This window comes from Necator americanus, chromosome X (assembly GCF_031761385.1).
Source record: "Necator americanus strain Aroian chromosome X, whole genome shotgun sequence".
NCBI classification, from domain to species: Eukaryota; Metazoa; Nematoda; class Chromadorea; order Rhabditida; family Ancylostomatidae; genus Necator; species Necator americanus.
In genome coordinates, this window is record NC_087376.1 from 1,026,259 (window position 1) to 1,049,803 (window position 23,545).

Here is a 23,545-nt window from a genome sequence, read left to right on the forward strand (position 1 = left end):
TTGGAACCGCCTCGTGGTGGCCGCCGTACTTGTACCAAACGCAGTAAGATATTCAAGTTTACGCTCTGGGTACGTACAAGCTACATAACTAGTACAGTTATATAGCAGAAGTTACCCAAATATTGTAAAAATGTGCTGTCCTCGAGCACATCGCCAAACCCCATAACTTGTTAGGTCAAATGCCTAGAGGGATTATGGAATTTTTGGCAACAACCTTCTGTTTTGTTACGCTGAACTGCCAGACACCGTCAAATCCTGAGGACTCTCTGCGTCGATATGTATTTCCTTCCGACCTCGTGCTGCAGATCAGGAAGACTTGGCAGAGCTATGTCCAAGAACGGAAAAATAATAGCAGCCTGTCGGTTACGCCAAGCAGTAGGTTAGTACTGTTACTAAGTATTAGCAACAATGTAATAGAATCTTAACTAAAGCAAATGATAGCTAAGTAGAAAACAGTGGAGTGTGAAACTTAAACGGTTAAGTTTTAAATCCTGACATTAGATCTTTGTCGTTCGATCGAAGCAAATTCAATTCCTGAGTTTTTGTTGCGAAATTTGGGAGCATTGTTTATGACGAATTTCTATCATTTTTATCTATTTAATCGAAAAATAGCAAAGATCCATCACGGAGTTCAACCATTCTTGTGCATAGAAGAGAAAAGCATAGCGGAGGCAATTCGGGAACCATTTTTTCTTGAAAAATCTTGCAAAGGAGTCTGAAATAATAGCTTGGAAACCGTCAGCAGCTCTGTAGGTCCCTGCAAAAATCCTCAAAATTAGCCGCGGATGGATATCAGTTATATGTGGGCTCAGAGCATATCTCGAATGGAAAATTCGTATCATTTATCGCTGTGATCACTTTAGAGACTGAGAGCGGAAGTTAATTGAACTCCAGGCCAGTATTTGCTCTGTTGACTCAGTTATCGATTGAAATACCAACCTAGAATTCTGTTTATTTTGTTGTGGCGATTTTTTCGGACAGACTGTAGCGCCAAGCATGGCAGTAAGAATTTGAAGAAGTGTGCGCTTCTTAGTTCCACTTACACGATGACAAGGATCTTTCCAGGGACTCAGGAAAGGGTCCTACTCAGCTCGGACCAATAATTGATAGTCCTCCTCACGAATATGCTAATGATTACGTCGAAAATATTGGTCCACTTCCATACTTATCGCTAAACTCACTCATTCACGTCGAAATCAACTGCGTAACAAAACTTGCGGAACTGTTTTCGACTTGAGCGATTTTTTTTAGATATTCCTAATATGATTATCAATCTCCTGATAGCTCTTCTTCCAGGATTTAAGAAGTTGTGCACTACAACTTTGATCTAAGGCAGTAAAGCAAACTTTTCACTTATTGGTTTAGAGTTCATTTTATAGCAGCTGAATAAACCTCTCGATGCGGGTGGGTGACTCGTACCTCTGTTATTTTGCAGTGAGTACTATCCATGGATAGGTCCTATACATTTAGGCGTATAAGAAGATGCGCACATAATCTTTTCCCTCTACAAATACAGAAATAAGTTGAAAAACTACCAAAAACAAGGAAATAAAGTTCATGCAAAAGTACTCCCATTGAGAGCTATGTGACCCACAAGTAGACGCATGTGAGAGATAAAAAAAAGATTAAGAATGAAAAGTTGAACATTTTCAGCACCGGAAATACTCTCGATAGAATGAAAAGTAACCCAAAGATGACTGAAATTTAACTGCGAAAAATAAAAGTACAGTTTTTGGTGGATAATCAGAGCTCTTTGCTGATCTCTCATATATATTTTTGTAGTGAGAGGTCACTTTTTGAAGAAAAAAACAAAGCGAGGTCGACAAAATCCAATTTTTACCAGTCCAAGCCACGCAATCCTTAGCAAAACCTTGTTATTAGACGCAAAAAAAATTATACATTGGTTATTGCCTTAGTTCATGTACACCGGCCTCTTCCTGTATGCCTCCTTGGATTTTCAAAAGTCCAGACAGTGATCTGAACATTTCACCATAAAACTTTTGTTGGGTGCCAGTAGATGTTTATCATTGAGAGATTACTTCATGATTAGTCTCTGCGAATTTAACTAAAATGTGAAATTTCCAGAGAATTCGTGAATTCTGGAGACACGTTTCTTTTGTTAACAAATATACCATCTGAAGAAGACAGGGTCTGATTACAAGGAGGCGAATCTCTTCTCGGATTTTCACAGGAAATCCGTGGTCAGTACGCTGAAAACGTGTGCGTTCAGTACCTGCCGAAGCCGGGCAGTTGGCGATTTGCCCCGTTGACTAACTGTCGACCCGTCGGTCTCTTGTCAAACCTGTTTCTGGCTCTGCATCTTGTTCAATCACGACTTCTTTTCTATTGATCACAGTCCGCCTCGACCCTTCCCGAATTTGCATAGTCCACCCATTTTCCATTCTCAGTAGGGGTCACATTTTTCCATCGGTGAATAGTTGTGAGCGGTCTTCGACCTGCGAAGGTCTTCGGATGTTTCTTTTCTTCTTTTTTTTTCGAAAGCATTACCACTCACAGTGTACTTTACCCTGTTATTTTTTCGGAACAAGTTCGACTAGTTGTAGTTCCTTTTTTAATAGCATAGTGCGTTTTATGATAACATCTGTAAAATGTGGTGTTGTGGTGAATGAAGTGTACAGATACAAGCGGGCTGATAATATCTGACCCAATCGCCTAATTAACTGCTGGTTTGGGTGGGACTGGTTGTGACACATTAGTGCAACCTACTCGATCGTAGTGGTATCTTTTTTTATTCTGCAAAAAATGTTGTTTTTTTTAGGGGCAGAATAATGGAGTGTTTTGTATGACGCTCTATGAGAAAAAAAATAAGAGAATAATAAAATATAATAACATGCCAAAAAAAATTTCACGATAATCATAAAAGACGATTTTGTCTCAATTTTAGATAGAATTTGCTTATTTAGTGAATAAATGGGTGTTTTTTTTAAAATAAATCCTGATCTCCATGCATTCTTCATTTATTTGCATTATCACATTCTCAGCAAAGTTAAGGTAGAAGTTAACAACATCTTCAAAATAATTGAAAGGAACGAAAAAGAGTGGAAATTTCCAGAAGTTTCCCAAAGTTGGATGAAATATTTCTTACATCTTCCGTGTTTTGTTTTTTTACTTTAATCAATTCTGAATGTTTTGTTTTGTTTTTTCTCACTCATTAAGGATTTTTGCTTCTCTTCCACGGCAGTTCTATAACTCTATACAATTCGCCACAATTGACACTTTCGCTATAACGAGTTCTATCGGAAAAATATTGCATCCAAAGGAAATAACCGTTCCACTTCTGGATCCTTAAAGAAATTCTCAAAATGTCATTCTTTGCACTTCATACCTCTCATAGTCCTATTGATGTTTCCGGATTAAAATGTAGTTTTTATTTGATGTTGTTAATGAATCATGGGAAATCGTATACAGGCAGTCCCATTCTGATCTGTTTTTGTCCCGTTTTCCGATATTCACAAGTCTGGTTCCACGCCCATCACCACGTCGGTTGCTGCTGCTCTAAAGTGTCGTTTAAGCAAACTTTTAAATTAATTTTTGGCAGACTCTTCGACGACTTCGGCACTACAATCATGACACTGACGGTGTCCATGGAGGACATGGAACTATTTCCAAAAGATTCCCATCTTAATACAAAACCACAATCTGGTCACATGGATATGAACAGCTTTATTCAAGTAAGTCTTGTGTACTAATGTTAAATAGCTAGATACTTTACTTCGATAAGCATTGAAAGTACAATATTTAGGAATTAGGAAAATAAATGTTCTATAGCGATCAAAATGTGCCCGTGTGACTCGTGGCCTCACTTCGTCCATACTAATTTTTCTCGCACTAATTTTCCACACTACTTTTTCTCTTTGATCACAAAAATTGACAAGAATTAATTCATTCAAGATTATTAGATTTGAACCCACTAAACCGTTTTACAGATGCACTCATCTCTTGATCGCCTTTGGTGGTCCCGCTTAGTGATTTCCGTACGAGGATACGTTATTAATTACGTACAACATGACGATGAAGTATTATTCCATTCAGACGACGCTTTCATTAGTATCCATCGATTTCTTGCTGAAGAAATGAGTGATAAAAAGTTAGGAGAACAGGTGAATATTTAAGGATTCTCAGAATTCCATTAGAAATATAGTCATAGTGAATGTTATGTTTCAGTTCGTTGCCGATCTTAACGCAATTGTCACATATCCACTAATTAACGAAACATTACTGGCTCTCAGCTCCTCAAAGGAAACGCAGAATCCTTTCTTTGACAAACAAGTGGAACAATCGTTTACTCGAGTCTTTGGTCGGCCAAACGATGCCACATATCGTGTTGCAAACGGTTCGATTTCTAACGATTATTCTTAACGAAAGAAAAAGTAGAACGAGAAATCAGACCCGGAATCTCGAACAGAACCGGCTCGGAAACCATCAGATTTTTTAAATGGCTTCAACTGATATCTGAGACCATTGTAATAAAAATGCCGGAAAGTAAAAAAGTTCCACGGGTATTTTGGGTAAACTTTGTCCTCTCACTTCTAGTTCTGTATTTTTATTTCTAGGGCAATGTACACCAAGGAATTAAAATTGAAAGTTCTAAATATGTGAAATAGATAAAACTAAGCAATCTTCTATTACTATTTGAATACTACTATTCTAATCTATAAACTTATACTTTTCCGAGTTAACAGTTGATTGTAAACAATTGGTTGAATCTTTTAAATCCGAAGAAACAACAGAGACGAACAAAATATTCCAAGAATTTGGACGAAATATTCCTTTTATCTCTTTAACACATCATTTCAGTTCAGTTAAGATCAGGTTCGGTTGAAAAGTAGCTGTTACAGGACAGAAATATGCCTATATTGTCTTTATGAGAGTACTATGCATACTCCAAGAACGTTGGAAAGCTGAACGTAAATCACGAAAATCGATTCGTTTCGAGACTGATCCAGAATGGCAACCGGACGATCGAGTGGTGCTCTTCCAGGAATTCTATCAGGGTGGGCGTGATCATTTCACTTGAAATGAGAAACTGGGCGTAGGCGCTAGGGTCGTTGTGAGCAAAAATGAAATAAAATGGTGTGATTGTAATTGGTTCATCCTAACGCCTTTCTACTTCCTCATTAGTATTATTTCTGGTTCCCTTTAATGGATTTGGATGTAATGTTCGAATACAAATTGAAACCAAAAAAAAATAGAGCTAAAAAATTGGGCGATTTGTAGTTGAGAGATGGACAGCACCGTTTGAAAAAGCCAATCATGACAATTCCACCCCACCTCATATTCCTACCTCACGCTTCACACTCAGTTCTATATCGAAAAGAATTCAGGAAACCGAACATGGGTGTTATTGGATTTCGATCGATACATACTTTCACAATGGCGCCCACGAGGATCAGAGGTGATCTTTGGTGCCAGATTTGTGGAAAAGAAGATGCGCTCTGGGATGCAACTATGCGCATGGTGTGGAATGATCGAGCAACAGGTAATAGGAACACATTAAGAGCGGCGCTCGAGAAAATTCCGATCCTAGGTTTACTCCAGCAGTAAATTCGGATAGAGACGTGCATAGTTTTTAAGAATTGCGGCGAGAACATGATACATGCCTCACAAATCCAGAAAACAGAACCTCAATTCACGCAACCAGCAACTCTTTACTTCCGTGTTCGTAGGACTGACGAAAGGAAATCGGGCAAAGTCTGTTAGTGGTGGAATTATCCAAAAAAAAACAACTCTTTACACCACTAAGAACAATTAAATCCTCTCCATTCATTTCATCCATTTTCTTTTTTTCTATTCCTTCATTTCATTGCTCGCACGGGGTGAAGAGTTGTACAATTGGGAAAACTCATCAGTCTGGATGCTAGGGACCGTCTGATTTCTGGATTTGTAGGAGATGTTTTGCCATTTCGTCACGATACTCAAGACTATGTCCAGAACCTTATTTACTTCTGAAGAGAACGCAACGTCGAAAACATTCCAAATACCTATGTGAACTTTAAAAGAAACTTTTTTTCCAGGAATGAGTATAGTTTCGGATTTTTGAGTTCTGTTCATTTAGCGCAATCAATTTACTCATTTTACCGAAGACAAAGTGGTATGTTCACCGCAGTGTTGGGAGATGTTGCAAGGATCTGACGGAACCGCAAAAACTCACACAAAATGAATGCCCTAATTAAATCATGTATAAATGTATGAAATGAATTTTTTTCTGGCGCGTGCTGATTCACGAAATTTGTACTACATTTGAACATGTTTTGCCTCAACGTTTTCCCTCGAATGAGGAATATGAGAGGGAGTTAAGCGTAGGTAACACATGTTTCGAGAGTAAATAACGAGTTATTCTGAGAGCACTTCACAAAGTTGTGGGTCCTATCGCGCTGTGAAAGTATCGTCAAGAGATTTGTCGGTACCACATTTAAAGGACCACTTTTTTAAGTGTAACTTCTGGCTCTTTTTTATGCAAGCAAAACAACACAGACCTCCTTTTTCGATAGGAATCGTAATTGTGAATGATCACCACACAGAAGCAAACAAAACCAAACCCCTCCCCTCCGCTTCTTTTAAATAAAATGGGTGAAACCGGAAAAAAAACCTCAAACTCGAAATACACGTGAAAAATTCTCTCTGGATCTGATATGAGTTTTTTTTTTTAATCGCAAAGCTTCTTTTTTCGCATTTTCATAAATCATCATCGTATTTCTCTTAGAATTTGCCTAAAATATTATGCGCAAGAGTTAAAATGAATCATACATTTCACAAATATACGCAAATACGAATAATAGTAATAATAAGTACGCAAACGAAAATAATTATGTTAAAAATAAAAATATAAAAGTAAAATTAAAATTAATTATAAATAAAAATAAAAATTAATAATACAAATATAATTGTATTAAAAAAAAACAGTAACAGGAAACCAATGATTATGGGCTGAGTTGTGTGAGTAAAGCTGTGGAGTGAATTTCAATAGTAATTAATGGTAATTCACCATCAATCAATATGTCATGAAAATCAAAGATGCTGCTCGCCACAAGCTTCCCGCCGTTTCGAGAGATTTCTTGGCGGGAATTTGAAATATTCTCAGCAATTCCGCGCGTTGAATTCCTTAGAAACAGGAGAAATTGTAATAGCCATTTTCTCAACACAAAGGTAACAAAAATATTCTCTAACAGAATAGTAAGATATAATTCTGAGCACAATAAATTTTCCTATGATCTGACGTCATTCGATGCATAAAATTAGTAAACAATCTCTTAGGATTCGAATACTTCTCCAGATCTTCGCTAAAGAGCAAAAAGAGAATTTGAACAGATTCGAAAAAAATGATACTAAACCTTTAACTCTAAGAAGATGGTTAAAAAAAAAACATAAGAGGAGTGAAAGTGTCGTTTCACCTCGGAACGGGGATAACACTGATATTTCACTGCAAAGTTTTTAATTTTTCGACGAGGATCATAGGTCCTTAAGAGGAATTTCTTGTAAGGAATACGTTCTTTCCGCTTGGAATCATAAAATATTTCAAAAAAGAGTCGACTCAGAGGATGCACAAAACATGACCCAATCGAACACTCACGCAGGCCCAGAGACGATGCAGGAAGGAGATCGAGGGATCTGGTCGATGCCCAATAAGTACATCCTTGCCGTAAAATGACTCATCACAGCGAACTACAGGGATTTTCATGGATTCTATCCAATCTTGGCTAGATGGACTTGTGTGGCTCTTATTTGTTCTTTTTTTTCTGGAGAAAGTTTGGAGGGAAGTGATCGAATAACCTGTGAATATGTCATTTACTTCCTGTAGATAAAACGAGGAAAATGAAGGATAAAAGAGACAACTGAACAATCGACCATCCGAGGGAAGCATTCGAGAAAAAAAACTACACTCTTCTTCAGAATAACAAAGTAAACAAAAACAGATTTACTTGTATTTATGGTACAAATAAGAGGTTCAATACGACTAACTGAGGTAGAAAAACATATTTTACAAACGACAGTAACGTGAGAAAGGTCGTAAATGCACTGTGAAAAGACACGAAAAGAGCTAGTATGTCATGGGAAAAAAAGTGATCTCTCAAGGACGTTAATTGATCGTGGCTGGCCCTCAAGGATGGCTGCGTGTTTCGCTTTTACTTTTTCCATGTCCATTCACTTTGAGGACATCGATTAACCGCCACCACTACTTCATTCTCACTCGGTTACTTCGTGGTAGATTCACGTTCATGAAGATTGTAATTTCTTCTTACTTCAGTAATTGATGAACACCTTAGTTCTTTCCTAAAATTCTCGGATTCAATGTGATGACTCTGAAGTCGATATTATCACTTATCAACCTTATCTACCTGCTGTAACAAGGAAATCGATAAGATCATACGAACTGATTCTTGATCTTACACATTTGGAGATCCTTGGAAGTCTTTCTCTATGGACCAGTCCGTTTTAGAATTGCTTGCACGAAATGTGCCATAGCTAATTTCCCAGATTTTAAGAACAGTACTTCGCTTAAAATTGGTGGTTGAATATTTTTGAAAATGGTATAAATCAGCTTTTTGCACTCCTTGCACTTCTTTCCCTTTTTTTTTTTAAGAAAGTGACATGGAGTCTCACGGTTTCCTCATTTTAAAAGACCAGAATAGTTAAGGGCAAAGATTTATCGCAAAAATCATATATTATTTGTGGGATTTTCCCAAAATAAATGATCAATTCACCTTTATAATCATTAAATTAGTAGTAATCCAATTTGGCAAATCTACTATAATTTGTTCCATGCACTAATAACTATTATTCAATGCCCTCACTCCGTTTTTCAGTTTCTTACGCATTTTTTCAAGTTTTTCGATTCAAATTTCTGCGCATTTTAGATTTAAAAACTAATTGTTTGTGTAGAATTTAACAGCTACTAGTTTGAAAATCCTTAGGTTTTTTTTTCTGGAAAATCACTGCAAATAATGTAACTAGTCCTTTATAGGTTAATTCTGAAACTTATCAACTTTTACTAAGCCTATTTATTCTGTTTCCATCATCATGCAAAAACAAGAGCTTTTACGCTACTATCTAAGACTCTAAAAAGTGTTGTTTTAAATAGTAATAAATAATAAACACGTTATAAAGATATAAATATTTCTTTGAACTCTACTCGGTCTGCCTAGGGGAACCTTCTGGGCACATCGAGTAGAGTTCAAAGGAGGGCAAGTTGATCCCGAATCAAAAGCGCCGCTGATAACTGGGGGTGATATCGATTGACCTATCCTTATAGGATACCACCCTCATATCCCGCTATGCTATCCCAAAGATAGCTAAGATCCCACTCTAGGAAATGCTCTGGATGTTCTTTGTTATTTTGGTTTTTCGGATTTTTTTCCTCGATTTTATCCCTCCAGAAGACTTTATCCTTCATCCATTTCATCAGCTATCTTTTGTAAATCCTCCCTTTCTTACCTCTTTTTTCTTATTATCTGCGTTAATTTTACACTTTTTTGTCTGTGGCATTCCTTAAAGTCTCTTAAAAACTCCTCTAATAGGGTCATACAGTTACATTAAACATTTCAAGATCTAAGAGTTCCAAAGATCAAATAATTCCTCCTCAATTAGTGATCGATTTCGATCTAACACATAATCGATTCGCAGAGTTCGTTGAATGTAAAATCATTATTGAAATCTATTATTATTTATACTAATAAGTTCAATATACCAGGGAAAAGTTGTATAAATTTTTAGTCGTTTTCAAAATCGCATGAGCAGGGATGTTTGAATATGTCGAATGTGTGTACACGTTTGAAAATTTTGCCCCATCTCACACGTCGATCGCTAACGATCCGGGAATATTTTCCAGGCTACTCACATCATACAATTCACCAATTCCATATGCTACAGAATTATGACTCGATTATGTGAGAAAAATTTCAGGATGTAACCGAGAACTCCATCAAACTATTTTCAATCTTTAAAAAAAAGAATCATAAATGGAAGTTTTTTGAGGATATTTCCCACGATATTCATTCATTGATTCAGGATTTAAGAAGAGAAAATATAAGGAAAAAGTAAAACGAACGTCCCAGCTAGTCTCTAAAACTATAGGGCTGAGCAAAAAAATCTTTTTATTGTACGAAATCCGCAAAAATATATGTTAAGGAGAACGGAAGGACAAATGATGGTCATCTTTATTTGGAAGATATAGCATTTCATCTTGTGTCTGATTTTTAAGACATACTAACCCTCATAAGTTCCATACCCTCATAAAGTCCTTAAAAGTTAGGATAATACTGTAATAACACCTGGAGTATCACTTAGTACATAGAAGACTTTCGTCCAACCTGCAGTATCTCCTGAACTTACTGGAACGAAATCTATCTGATCTGAAACCTCAACGACCGTTACCCCGTTGAGGTCGGGGAACCTCCACTCTTCAGTCTTTAATCCTGTCAAAAATACCGTGTAACATAAAAGTGTTGATCAGTTCCGCGCAAGAACCCAGTTCTTCCCGCCACGCAGTTAATTGCCGGGAATAATGACCGCCAAAATTGAAATCAACGAGGGATTGACTCCTCCGTTGCCCCTCCAGTACTCATTTGCGGTGCTCACCTCGTATTCTTGTCCCCTACATGTAAGTTTAAAACACTACGAACGCTCCAGCGCTCCAAAGTGCAAGCGATGTACTCGACCTTTGCTCGATTCTGTCGTTTCTCATGTTGCGTTGAGTGCAAGCGGGTCCTAGCGCGAAATAATACGCAGTTCCCTGACGCTGGTACGTCGCCTCGTCGCATCTCCATGATAATTTTCGTATTTGAATCGCGCTACGGTACGGCGGCAAAAATTCAGTTTATGCACTAAAAAAAGATAATCCTTAACAGCTGGGATTTTCGAGAGGTAATTGACGTGCATGTATCACTTTTTTCCGAGACTTCGACTAGTGCCGTTGCCTACCACATCGCGCCCGAATGTTCCGAAATATTCCTGGATCTGTCATTGAGAATAGTCCCTTTCCTTGTTAAACGTTCAACAAGATTTGTGATTTGCCTTGGAAACTACATCAGTATCCTGCTATATTTCCTTTTTATCGTCCTTATAAAATTGTTTCAAGTTCATCGTTTTCCATTCGTTGCAAAATTCCACAATTCTTTTTTCGTTCGTGGACCCAGAAACAATTATTTGTCGAATATTAATCGAGTTTATGTTTTTGTCATAAAAAAACTTCAGTAATCATCCATCAAATCAACCTTGTTGATTGTATTTATTCTTTCTTTTTTTCAATTTTCTTTTGAGTTCTTCCCAATTTTAAGTTCATAAAAGGCCTTCGAGGAATTCTGATATGAACGAGAAAAAAGTATTTTAACAGTTTATTTTGTTTTGTTTATTCAAACTTCTTTTCTTTACCAAAAATATTTTTTCCATGAATTCTATGTTACATTCCAGACGTTTGTATTTTCAAAGGTTTTGCAAAAGAAATTCGCTGATTATCTTTGTATTGTAAGCACGTTAATAGGAAAATTAGAACAAAATTGCCGTAAATGCCATATTAATTGAATGCCAATTTTTTACACAAGCGAATTCCTTTGCAAATTAGTTCGAGTTCATCAAAGAACTGATGGTCGAAAGAAGAAAATATTTTTTTCAGGGAATCAAAATTTTTCGCTCAATCTCCATTTCTCATTAATTTTAATTGTAGTTCAAGGAAACATTTGTATTATATTACATTACATTTATTTACATTATTACATTTATTTTATTTATACGTGTATTTCATGTATTTCTTAGACGAAAGCCTCTCACTCATTTTTTTTTAAACTTAAAAAATTCCTAGTCCCGTGTCACATTCCCTCCCTGCAGAATAACACAAGTAATTTTACAAACGAATTCTTGGCTACTGCCTTTTTTATATCAATAATTTTCCAGAGGATAATTATTTCTTAAATTTTTCATAGCTAACAGCTATATTGGCAATTAGTATCTAATTTGTAGAGGAATAAATTGACTCAATGATTTAACGATTTAGACTAGTGAACCAGTTCAGTTCGATTCATTATTTTACGTGTTTTTTTTTTCCTTTTCCTTTTTTTCTTTCCTTAGAGCTAGACCAGTTATTACACAGATGATAACTGGATGATGACGTTTGCAAAACCGCTTGGTTTAAAGAAATCAAAGTCCAGTTGCCGGAGATTCTCTTCTTCCTATGATATTGCTTTCCTGGATTTCTAGGAAGATATCCAGAGATCAACGTCTAACAGTGTTTTATCATGGAATTAATAGTTTATTTTTATCAAGGAAGTATTTTTTCTTTCATTACGGCTATTCATTATTTTCTCACTCATGGAAGAATATGTGTAAAATTAAATTTTGTCGTCTAATACGTCAATACTTTAGATTGTACAGTTGTACAGACGATCCCTACTGTATCGTGGTGGGGATCCACGTGGACGTCATCAGGACGATCACCTCTGAATGAAGGTGCTTCGTGTAAATTTCGTTACTATTTCACGTTACTAGTATTGTCAGTATTACACAACAACTACAATCCGTACTTACTACTACATCGCGATATTACGATCTACCTTACTCCTCATCCTACAGTTGAAATAAGCAATAACAAATGGCGGAACATCAATGGTCTTCTGGATTTACGACAAATGTCTGGAATGGAGGTTTACATTCTCGAGCAGGTAGGAAATTTATTGAATAATCAAGATAATAAAGGAGATTTGATATTGTAGTAGAATTACCTCTTTACTAGATAAGCATACAGTACTTTTAACACTGAAATGCTTGGGTGGTTTCCACTTCAAATTATTTAACCAAATAAACTTAACCTAGGCCTACTGGCAGTTCACTTTAGATTTATTCTTTCTATATTAATTATTCAGGCAGCTGAATGTTCCTCAATGGATGCTCTTTTTTTTGAAATGAAAAAAAGTTTAGTTTGGCTTCTGCTGCTATTTTTTTTCCGAACACGCTCAGTTTTCACAATAACAAATAATTGGAGTGTTATTTTGATGAAAACCATTTGAAATTCATTAAAATTGAATTCATGGTCCAGGAAGAAATGAGCAAAAAAAAAGCTCTTTAGAACGTTTAAGAAAGAAGATTGATTTTTTAAAATTATCTTTACAAGTAATTATATATAGCACACGTAATGTATCCTTAAAATAGACTCGCACTTTTACGGCAGAATTTTTTTTCAAAAAAATCTGTACGAATAGCTTTTGTACTTAAAATAAATTTAATTTGGTTAAAATTAGCGAATTAATTTGTTGAGTTATTTTAAACTGATGAACAAAAGTGGTTGATTGATTGAGAAACAATAAAATTACTAAATCTGTACTCGTTCTTTGGACCAGATGTTTATTTTTACTCAAACAACATTAAATTACCATTAGTCAAGCTCATGGCAGTCAATATCAGTTTATCGCGAGTTACCTTCGCACCCGAGGGCATGACAGTCGATGTCGCCAAGACCTTAGGATTATTGATCGTAATCAATCATATTTAGATCATTCGGTGAGTAAACCGATCATGGTTGGTGGTAGTAATGTGAGTCAAGCCGCTTCTCCTCGTTCTGAATCCTATGGACCAGGAGTTCTTCAAATGGTCGTCGATAATGTGTTGAGCGGCTCACCAGCTTCTGTTAACACGAAATTTGTATGTTTAACTTTTTTGTTTGAATTATTTTTAATTATTTTATTATCTGAGTACACTGATTCAAATATCTATAAGCATTAATTTATTTTCAAGGCACCCCCAAGAAACGATATGTCGATGCGCTTCGTGGAAGGACGCAGGTTAGAAAAGCTTTATTTTGGATTGATTTTTGGATTATAATCTTTATTTGAGTGCTCGACATAACAGTGCGGCTATATTTTTTGTTTTTTTTTTTTCTTGAGCTAAGGACTTTCCTAGGGTAAAATTCTGAATAAAACTTTAGGAAGTAGAAAAATAGTAAACGAATTAGACAACCCTCCCCCCATGACCGGATTGTTCACCAGCTTCCCTGCACCAACTGCTTTCCAAGTCTGTGGCAAAATCAAGTTTCTCACTGGGTTCCACTGAATATGACTATCTTTCAAGTTTTGATCCTCCTTTTTCACAAAGAAAAGGTAGAACCATCTGTTTTTCCAAAATTTCCCTAAAAAGTACCTACTCATGTCCTTGGAATGAAATAGTTCAGGAAAGGACAATAGGGGGAGGGGATGATGAAAATCCAACGGAACGATCCAACTAGAACGGATAAACTGTGAAGCACTGAACTGTGTAGCGGTCTGTCCGAAACTCTCTGTCCTCAAACTGTCCAGAATTATTTTAACGTTTCCTTGGGAGCAATAATTCCATCAGTTTCTCTCTCAAATTTGGTTTACAAAGAAAATTTAAATGTAATTGCCTTGTAATATCTTGTTATGCAAGTTTCCGAGCACAAATCGAACGAAAGCTAGTGAAAAATCATTGAAAGGGTCCTGATCACGTCTGGAGAATGGCCCGCGGCCGACTGCGGATTTCCAGCCTTTGGTGAATTACATGCAATGGGATCATTTTTGGTTTATTTTTTGCTAAAGTATTAAACTACTCGCAACACTATAATCCTTAACGTTCGAGGATACTACAACGGGAGATCTCCTTCAACATTCCAATTATAAGGTCCGCAGATTGGCATAAACTAGCGGACTGGAATTGCGGACGTTTTCTTTCCTGTATTTTACGCGCGCTTTTTATTAGGGGATTTTTTCCGCTGTTGTTACAGTCAGTTGTAGGGTTATTCGGTGCTTACTCGTATCATGACTGACTATACTTCCCAGCAGTACAGGTTACTCATGAAATTCCCCGATTTCCAGCGATTTCTCATCCCGCTGCAATGACGACAAACGTTCTGAATCGAATGGGCTGGGACTTCCACTCTCCTACGCGGTTCCTGTTTTTAATCAAACTTCCGATGGTCACGTAGGAACTCCAGACTTTCAGGTTATTTTTAAATCTAATTCAAATGTATTATTCCAATCTTCGTGATTTTTCTCGGCCTATATGTTTATACCATTCAATTTATCCGGGAAATGTGAAGCTTGAGTTTTTAAAGGTGGTGATGAAGTACTAGTTTGTTTTAGCTGAAGCATCCTGCTCAAGGATATCCCTAATGTCACTTCTTTTTTCTAAGAGGGAAGAGAGAAATTCCCTTCATAGCTCACTTTTCTGACATATATTAATGATTATGAATTTCTACTTTAGAACATTAACACTAAATGCGTGTAAGTATGAAGTTATACCTTGCTTCAACCACATAAAACTTCAGTACTAGTCTGTAGATGAAGGACTAGAAGTAACACTACTGTTTTAAGAAGAATAAATGCCATTGTTCCTTCTCAAATATTTTCCTTATGTGTTCTGGAAGTGGTATTCAACAGGTGACCAAAACAGTAATAATCCGAGTATTCCGTATTTATTTCCTGGACTTTCTACCGACTTCGATGTGGTTACCAATCATCTCCTTGGTATAGTAGTTTTGCATAAGATTCCAAGACTAATCCTTCAATCTAAAAAGTAGTTTTCAATCACAATATGAACCCTGCTGACCCGGCTTTGTACCCCTAATTTAGGCGTGAAGAGTAATGTGCATTGTGTAGAGTGTGAGATACAACGTGTTTATAAGAACCGCCGCCATTATCCTCATTTGAGTAGCAATATAAAGAAGAGACATATTCATATTATATACATTATATTATACATATACATATTTATACATATTCTTTCCTCCCAGCATTTTATATCCTCACGTAACTGGGCATTCACCTTGCACTGTCCTTCATTTAGTTTCCATAATGAGGATGTACAGTATATTTTTCTCAGCATTACCACGAGTAAAAAAAGGGTAAAATAGATTCAATTCTTTTGCCAGTTGTTATAATTTCGAAAATACTACGAAAAACACTTAATATAAAAGAGTGTTGCATAAAATAAATAAAAATGAACTGCAACAAGTTCATAGACATCTGACAGGCACCACTGATAGCCATATCGTCTCAGGTAGGTGAAGTTCGTCGAACAAAACGTAGTTGGTAGTTTACACTGCACAGATTATAATTGACTTCTAAATATGGGTGGATCACCGTAGGACGGTTTTGCTGGAATTCATCTTGTGTTTAAAATCAATCAAATGAGTTACAATGTTTGCTTTTGAAGTGATTAGTTCAGATTTATTTCATTTGAAAACGTCATTATTTTGATTATCTGAGGAATTGGAATACGTACATTTGTTATTAATCCTTTTTCAACATCAGAAATGAGCACTGAATATTTTTTTTACTAGAAGATCGGATGATTCCTAGAATTTTGGTGTGAGATACGTATATTATTTTTGTTTCCAGATAGCACCCTACCTGGTACAAGGAGGACATGTCATTGGTGGGACGGCTGCGGTCCCTGGGTTACAGTCCACGAATTCCGCGACAAGTGGATATAATTATGGATCCTGGAGCACTGTATATCCTTCAACAAATCAGCACTCAATCGCCACACCATCGAATATCGAAAACTCACAAAACGGTTCGTATTATCGTTGCTAACAACAGGACATATTAAACACATGTAAAATCAATAGTAATTGGGAATTTGCACGTGTTCACAAGCTGATTCATCTTCAACAACGATGTTGGACTACATGACTTTGTTATATTTCACTAGTTTCTTGACATATTTCTGTCTAATTTCCACCATAGCGGGTGTCTTACAGCTAGCTAACTAGATATTAATCCATTTTGAGATGGTACTCACTTTTGAAGCTTTAATTGGGGAACGAAAGTATTGCCGGTATCGAGTATTTCACTTGGGTGAGTTAGAAATTGTTTAATAAATTAAGGCTAGCTAGTGTTTTCCTTTGTCCCAATTATTCTAGTCTAGTAGTCTTATAATTTCTTGTTGTTTTACATTTGTCATCAGGGTTAATTTACCTTCTTCTGAGAAACATCTGGCAGGAAGAGGAAATTTTTTGAGGTTCTTGTTCCAGTCTTAGTTCGTTGTGTTCATTCCTACTTTTTCCGTCTTTGCAAATTTGCGTAATTTTATCATTGACATAGTAAACATTAGAATGATGAAAACGATTCCATCGACGTTTAGTTTTCAAAGATTTTACTCCGGCCTTTTTTGCAAATTAAGAGCTAGCATTAGATCAGGCCTGTCTCACAGAGTATCCATAATATTTTGTCATGTTTTTGATTTGAATACGTCGGCGCAAATACAGAAACTCCCTTCATACAGTTTCAGTTTGTTTTGAGCAATGTATATTCTGAAGGAAATGAAAATTTTGACAAGGTACCGCTTTCGATAACATTGAAATAATCTACCTAGTGGTGCAGAACTGTCTGATTCTCCACAACACGGAACACTTTGCGTGAAAACGTTCTGGGTTTAAATCATGGATCAAATGAGTCTCAAACTATTTTCAACCCGAATCTCCGCGAGGTTAAGGTTTCTGGAATCGTATCGTTTCTGAACCAGATGTCCTCAAACCTCGTTTATTATGCTACGCGCTTCTGGTTTTTCTAATATTTTGGTGTTTACAAAGTGTTCGCGTACATTTTTAAAGCTGATGTCTAATTGTTCATTTGAACTTGAAGTGTTAGCTGAGCAAAGGAAAGTTCTCGGGCGAAGCTGGAATTTGAGAGACTGTTATTCAAGAAAACTACATTTTTTAAAGTAATCTTATAAAAAAAGAATACCAATTTCAACGTTGTTGTTATGTTGTGGAATAGCTGTGCGCCTGTATTACCAATAATGCTGTAACTTTTTGGACGAGTAATACTTGACCAAATTGCCCTGGTAATCATATAAAATTTAGTAAGTGACCTATTTAGGGATGTCGCGAGCAGATACAACTCCAATTCCGTCTAATGTCTTCTCGTCATCTCCACCGTACTATCAAAATCCAATGCTTAGTATGACAAACAGCATGGCTGCACTGTCATTTGGTGGAACACATACCCAATCTGGTTCCAATACAACCAGATCGGAGCAGTCATATTCGGGTGAGCTCAATTTTCTCTGAAGATCCACTTGTCAGCACTTTACAGCAATATTTCATGCATGTTCTCCTTCTATCTGCCTTGAAGTTACACAGTACTGAACAAAAGTCGAAGAAGCAGCGTTTTAAACAACTAGATACCATCTATAGATGTATCACGCATAGATACTTATAAAAAAAAGTGCAAATAATAAGATTTCTGAAGTGTACTGTGCATTTTAAGATACTGAGGAGCTAATCGTTAGCTGATTTCAATGGACATTTTTTTCTTGAGGTATGGGAAGCTCGTCTGGATTTCCTGCACTTGCACAGCCACCTCAGTTGATGTACATGCAGTTCAATCAGTCTTCAACACAAGGTGCAGCTCCGTCGTTAGGGAGTAGTCCAAACTTTTTCGGTAACCTACTTTACTTTTAACTACTTCGTCTGATACACTTTAACATGTCTGTCTTGCTCGTTACATGTTGTTTTTTTTTCTCTAAAAATTCAAACTGCACAAGTACTCGTAGGTTCCGCGTGTCACAGGATTTAAAAAGAGAGCCTTCATTATAGTTTTTCTCAAAAAAAAAATTGTAGGGAGTGCGATCCCGTCGATGCCAGGAACACACATAGGTCCTGGGATGGGTGTTCAAGGCTTCAACAATTCAAGAGTTCCTCTGTTTAATGCTCCAACTCCATCACCGAATCCAGGACATTTTGGTGGCGCTCACAATAGGAGACGTACAGAGGAGAACAGTGGCAGGTATGTAGGAGTATATGCTTCTGTTGCGGCTCATTATTGTTTTTCATTTGTCAAATTCAAAGGTTCAGAGGTTCAGGTAGTCTTCTGTTTAGTCTTATTGTTCTTCCAATAGAAATTTGATGTGAGCTAGGAAGTTAGGAGCTGTATTCCAGCGATAAAAAATCCACTATTGATCCCCTATTAATCCTTAACGATTAAAACAATTGGAATATCTTCACGAGTTAAAACATCTATAGGCAACCAAACCGAAGTCATCTACTGGACGATTTTCGCAACAATCGAACTCCTCAACTACAGATCACGGACATATTGTCACATGTGGTGGAGTTCGCTAAGGATCAACATGGATCCAGGTGATTGATTCACTAGATTCCCATTGTTATGAGTTTTTTCGTTTGGCTCTCAGTGGTGGTTCCTGAGATAATTGATTCTAGATTCATTCAACAAAAACTCGAACGAGCATCTGTGAAGGAAAAACAGTTGCTTTTCGAAGAAGTCCTCGCGAATGCCCACGCCCTTATGGTGGACGTTTTCGGCAACTACGTTGTGCAAGTGAGTCTTGCTTTTTTCATATTGCACCTTCATCTGGAATCTACTAATATTTGATTGTTCAGAAGTTTTTTGAGTTTGGGACCCCCGAGCAGAAGTTCGCTCTTGGAAGGGCGTTGAAAGGTGATGTGATGAACCTCGCGCTGCAGATGTATGGTTGTCGTGTAATTCAAAAAGCCCTGGAATCTATTGATGAGACAATTCAGTTGGAAATTCTTCGAGAATTGGAGAGCCAGGTGAGACTCAAATTTCTTATGAAATTTTGGCAAACGAAAAGAAAAAACAGTGCAAAGGAATAATATTTCGAACATCAGAATAGAGAGGAAATATTAGAAAAAAGGATGGAAGAAATATACGTTTTCTTAATAGGCTTTTTATTTTGTTATACTGTGCGATTTGACATTGTTCAATCGCATCGTTACAAAATTAAGATACCAAGTTAAAGGTGTTTTTTTTAAGAAAACTAATATTTTAACTATTTTTTTATTTTTATTTTTTTAAAGGAAAGTTGATATTGGAGCGCCGATATCGAGTTCAGCTCACTCACATCTCACAAATTCTTACCCAATTTTTTCTAAATGCGGATCAATATAAGGAATGTGATCCGTGGATATTTTTCGCAGCCTTCCTGATGAAGAGTTTATCTCTTACATCCTATTTCTTTATTTGTTTTATTTTCTTTATTTATTTTTCATTTCCATCTTAAATTTCATTCCTTTTTCTACAAATTATCTTAATTGAGGTGTTGAAATGTGTGAAGGACCAAAACGGAAATCACGTTGTTCAAAAAGTGATCGAAAAAGTAAAACCGGAACGTCTTCAGTTCATCATTGACACTTTCATGAAGAACGGCCCAGATACTGTGAGTTCCTTTAAAATGACATTCGGAAGGAAAAAAAAAATCAGCGGGATTCTCTCGGATTTACTCTGCTTTCCAGATAATGCATCTTTCAATGCATCCATATGGCTGTAGGGTTATCCAGCGAGTGCTAGAACATTGTACGGAAGAACAAAAAAGACCCGTCTTAGAAGCTTTGCACACCAACGTTCGCTCACTTGTTCTGGATCAATATGGAAACTACGTAATCCAGCATGTTATTGAACACGGAAGTGAACAAGATAGAGACAGAATAGTTCAAGAGGTAAGTGAACGGAAAGTTCTGCTACGACAATGTCATTTCTGTTGTATTATTTCTTGATTTTTCTAAAAAATCATTTGGACTGTAGTGGGGTCAAAACGTCCCAAAGCCCAGTGCAGTTGCGTATTCATATCTGGAATCGGACTGTAGCAGACGAAGGTCCCATATCGATCGCAACTTCACTGCGCCACTCCTAGCGCAGCCGCTTACGCAACTGCACCAGGCTTACGCTGATTTTCATCCTACTGTACGTTAAATCCGGCTGAAATCATCATTTGACCCTGCTACCATAGTCGATCTTGCCTCTGGGCGGCAAAGTATTCCTTTCAATTCCTGAGAATATTCAGTGATACCATTTCGGGTTTTGTAGTGTCATTTGAACCTTCTTGAATTTTATTATCTTTTAGCTATTATTTCCTTTTTTTTTTGTCATTATAGGCATAAAAAGGATTTCTAAAAATTGTTAGTTTCAGATTCTATAGAACTTTTTTAATGAGAGAATCAATCTTCCTGTATATTTTAGATTGCTGGAAATGTACTGAGATACGCTCAGCACAAATTCGCTTCAAATGTTATTGAGAAGTGCTTGATATGCGCTGGTCCTCAACACAAAACATTGCTTATTAATGAAGTTTGCGGCGATCCTGATGAGTAAGTCCCACGATCACATTTCGAAATCTTCTTCCATGTTTTGTGCCTCCGAAATTACGAATATTTAGCCCATCTCCTCCAATACTGCTTATGATGAAAGACCAATTCGCAAACTATGTTGTCCAAAAGATGCTGGATACTGCAGATCCAGTCTATCGTAAGAAAATGATGTATGCGATTAAACCGCACATACCGACACTCCGTAAATTTAGCTACGGAAAGCACATTATAAGTGAGTTGTTTTTTTTTCGACTTATTGCTAAAATTTTGGGACTTTTTTGAGATCATCTGATTCTTTTACGATCATTCTAAGTGTTGAAACAACCGACAAGAGCAGAAGTTTATGAAAATAGCTTAGGTTGTATGCTGAAGAAGCTTGTAGAAGTGATTTAAAGAAAAAAAACTGAAGACTAAGAATGATGTTCTCCTTAGGAAATTAGGGAGAATGTTTTACGTTGGATAAAATTGGGTCGCGGATGGAATGAAGGAAACAATGGAAATCACATGAACACAGCATATGAAGACCGAAAGGTTTTGAGATTCTGAGAAGGGACCGGATTTTGAATATGATTTGCATGGATACTGCGTTGGAAAAATGGTTTTTATCTTATAACGAATGCGTAGCAGTCGAAACCAACTCTGCAAAATCCAAGCTAATATTAACGAAATTTTTCGGATGGATACCACTCTCAAAATCCATATAAGATCCATTCAGTTCCGTGTGAAATACAAACAAATAGTCTACAAATGTAAAACTCGCGAGAGACTCACGGTTTGGTTCGTGAGTTGCAGAGGATGTGAGAACAATTGACCATCGCGTTCGAATTTGACGCGAATCGATCGATATTGGCGGGATTTGGCGAAAGTTGCCCGCTGTTTTCTACGCTTTCACCTTTATTCCTGTGTATTATTTTTAATACCATAAGCATGTACAGCTATACTTTGAATCGTCATCAAGATTTAGTAGGTTGGAGTTTAGTACGTATGAAACGAACATTTATGTCTTCATTTTACAAAAAAAAAAGAAAAAAAAACCAAACTATACGCTCAGAAATCTTCCTTTTTAATTTTCTGCTCTTAGTGTCGCATCCTATCTGTAGATAGTGAGTACATGTAGTTACTTGTACTACCAAATCATGAAATTTCATTACAATCATCTGTTGTTGATCTGTTGTTCAACTCTGGGATTGCACACATAAACAAACTATCAGTCCACTTACAGAGGTTCAAATGCATAATATCATGTTACATCTTTCCCAGTTGTAAATATTTTCAGCAAAATTGGAGAAGTATTTCCAAAAACAAAACAATAATCACCCTCAACATCATCAACAACTTCAATTCGAACTAGGTGGAATGCAAAATCCTAATGTGAACCATTCGCTGCTGTAAAATTCTCTGAGCAATTCTCCTATAGTATGATGTTGAAAGCGCTCATTCGTGTGAGTTTTAAATGTTAAATATTTTATTGACTGCTGAAAATATTTCTTATGAATCGGTGATTTGTATTTCCCTATTTTAGAAAGTATGTAGATTTGGAATTCGATGAGGACCAATGTTCTGTTTTAGTATGATAACGGGATATTTTCTCCACATTCTCTCTCATGCAGTTCTTGTTCATCCGTGAAAAGTTCATGTTTTCTTGTACGAATCCTCATCATATGTATTTTTTTTAAATGTTCATACTTCCCGTACGTATATACTGATTAGTTAGGCGCTGTGAATCGTTTTTTTTTATGTGGAGTTTTTGCTGCTCATTCCCCCACCCCTTATTTTCACCCTCACTACTATGCTGTCGTCTTTGTATAGTCGAGCGCTCAAGATTTTATTTTTTATACGTCTCGTTTGTGAAAACAGTTGTTGATTTTACTGATTTTATGTACAGTTGTTTTTTTATGTAATTATGTAAGAGATCCCTAGATTGTTAACACAACCTTAGTGAAAGAATATTTCTTACTAACTCCGACTACAGATTGTCGTGAGTTCGACCCCTCCCCACATCGTGCTAGGCATCTCATATGTGGCGAATTAAAATGTTACAATGCAATTTCGGATATCAAGTTGGTTTTATGTACGATTTCAACACTTGTAAGTTGTTCGTTGAGTTTTACCTTTTTTTGTCTTCATCTACCCAATTGTTCATATATCTAGAGCAATTATCCATGATAAAAGTATTTCTACGCATTTTTGTGTGTGCAACAATTGTGTTTTCTACAGAATATTTCATCTGCAAATCAGAATAGTTTGATCGTTGTCTATGGTGGTAAAACAGATGGTGTAATGTTAAACGTACCTCAAAAATTGCCTTCTAAGTTATTTTCAAACTGATTTTGATTATATATAACTTTTCTTTGATCCGAATTACATCGTTTTTACCTTAGAAAGTCTCTGTTTCATGGATATTTCAAGCATCACATAGAGTTAGTGTTTGAAAAACTTGGGTTAACGATATGTAAG

The 23,545-nt window shown here is 36.5% G+C and overlaps 1 protein-coding gene across 4 annotated transcripts; it reads left to right on the forward strand.

The window, feature by feature from the left end:
- Positions 1–179: 179 nt before the first annotated feature.
- On the forward strand, positions 180–22,480 carry RB195_021140 (uncharacterized protein; the record flags this gene model as incomplete). 4 transcript variants are annotated; one of them, XM_064207731.1, is made up of 16 exons in its annotated part: positions 12,602–12,671; positions 13,499–13,647; positions 13,741–13,787; positions 14,832–14,958; positions 16,356–16,533; positions 17,841–18,011; positions 18,282–18,404; positions 18,584–18,749; positions 18,986–19,102; positions 19,184–19,301; positions 19,364–19,534; positions 20,041–20,160; positions 20,237–20,440; positions 20,961–21,088; positions 21,157–21,320; positions 22,365–22,480. In XM_064207731.1, 16 exons carry the CDS (start codon positions 12,602–12,604, stop codon positions 22,478–22,480), a joined length of 2,169 nt encoding a protein of 722 aa, XP_064063613.1. The 4 variants fall into 4 exon arrangements, with proteins under 4 accessions (XP_013304916.2, XP_064063612.1, XP_064063613.1 ...); XM_064207733.1 differs by lacking the exon at positions 12,602–12,671 and having other exon boundaries at positions 13,522–13,647; XM_064207732.1 differs by lacking the exons at positions 13,741–13,787; positions 14,832–14,958; positions 16,356–16,533; ... (9 more) ...; positions 21,157–21,320; positions 22,365–22,480 and adding exons at positions 195–379; positions 3,560–3,692; positions 3,948–4,121; ... (4 more) ...; positions 10,866–10,881; positions 12,376–12,459 and having other exon boundaries at positions 12,583–12,671; positions 13,499–13,510.
- Positions 22,481–23,545: the final 1,065 nt, after the last annotated feature.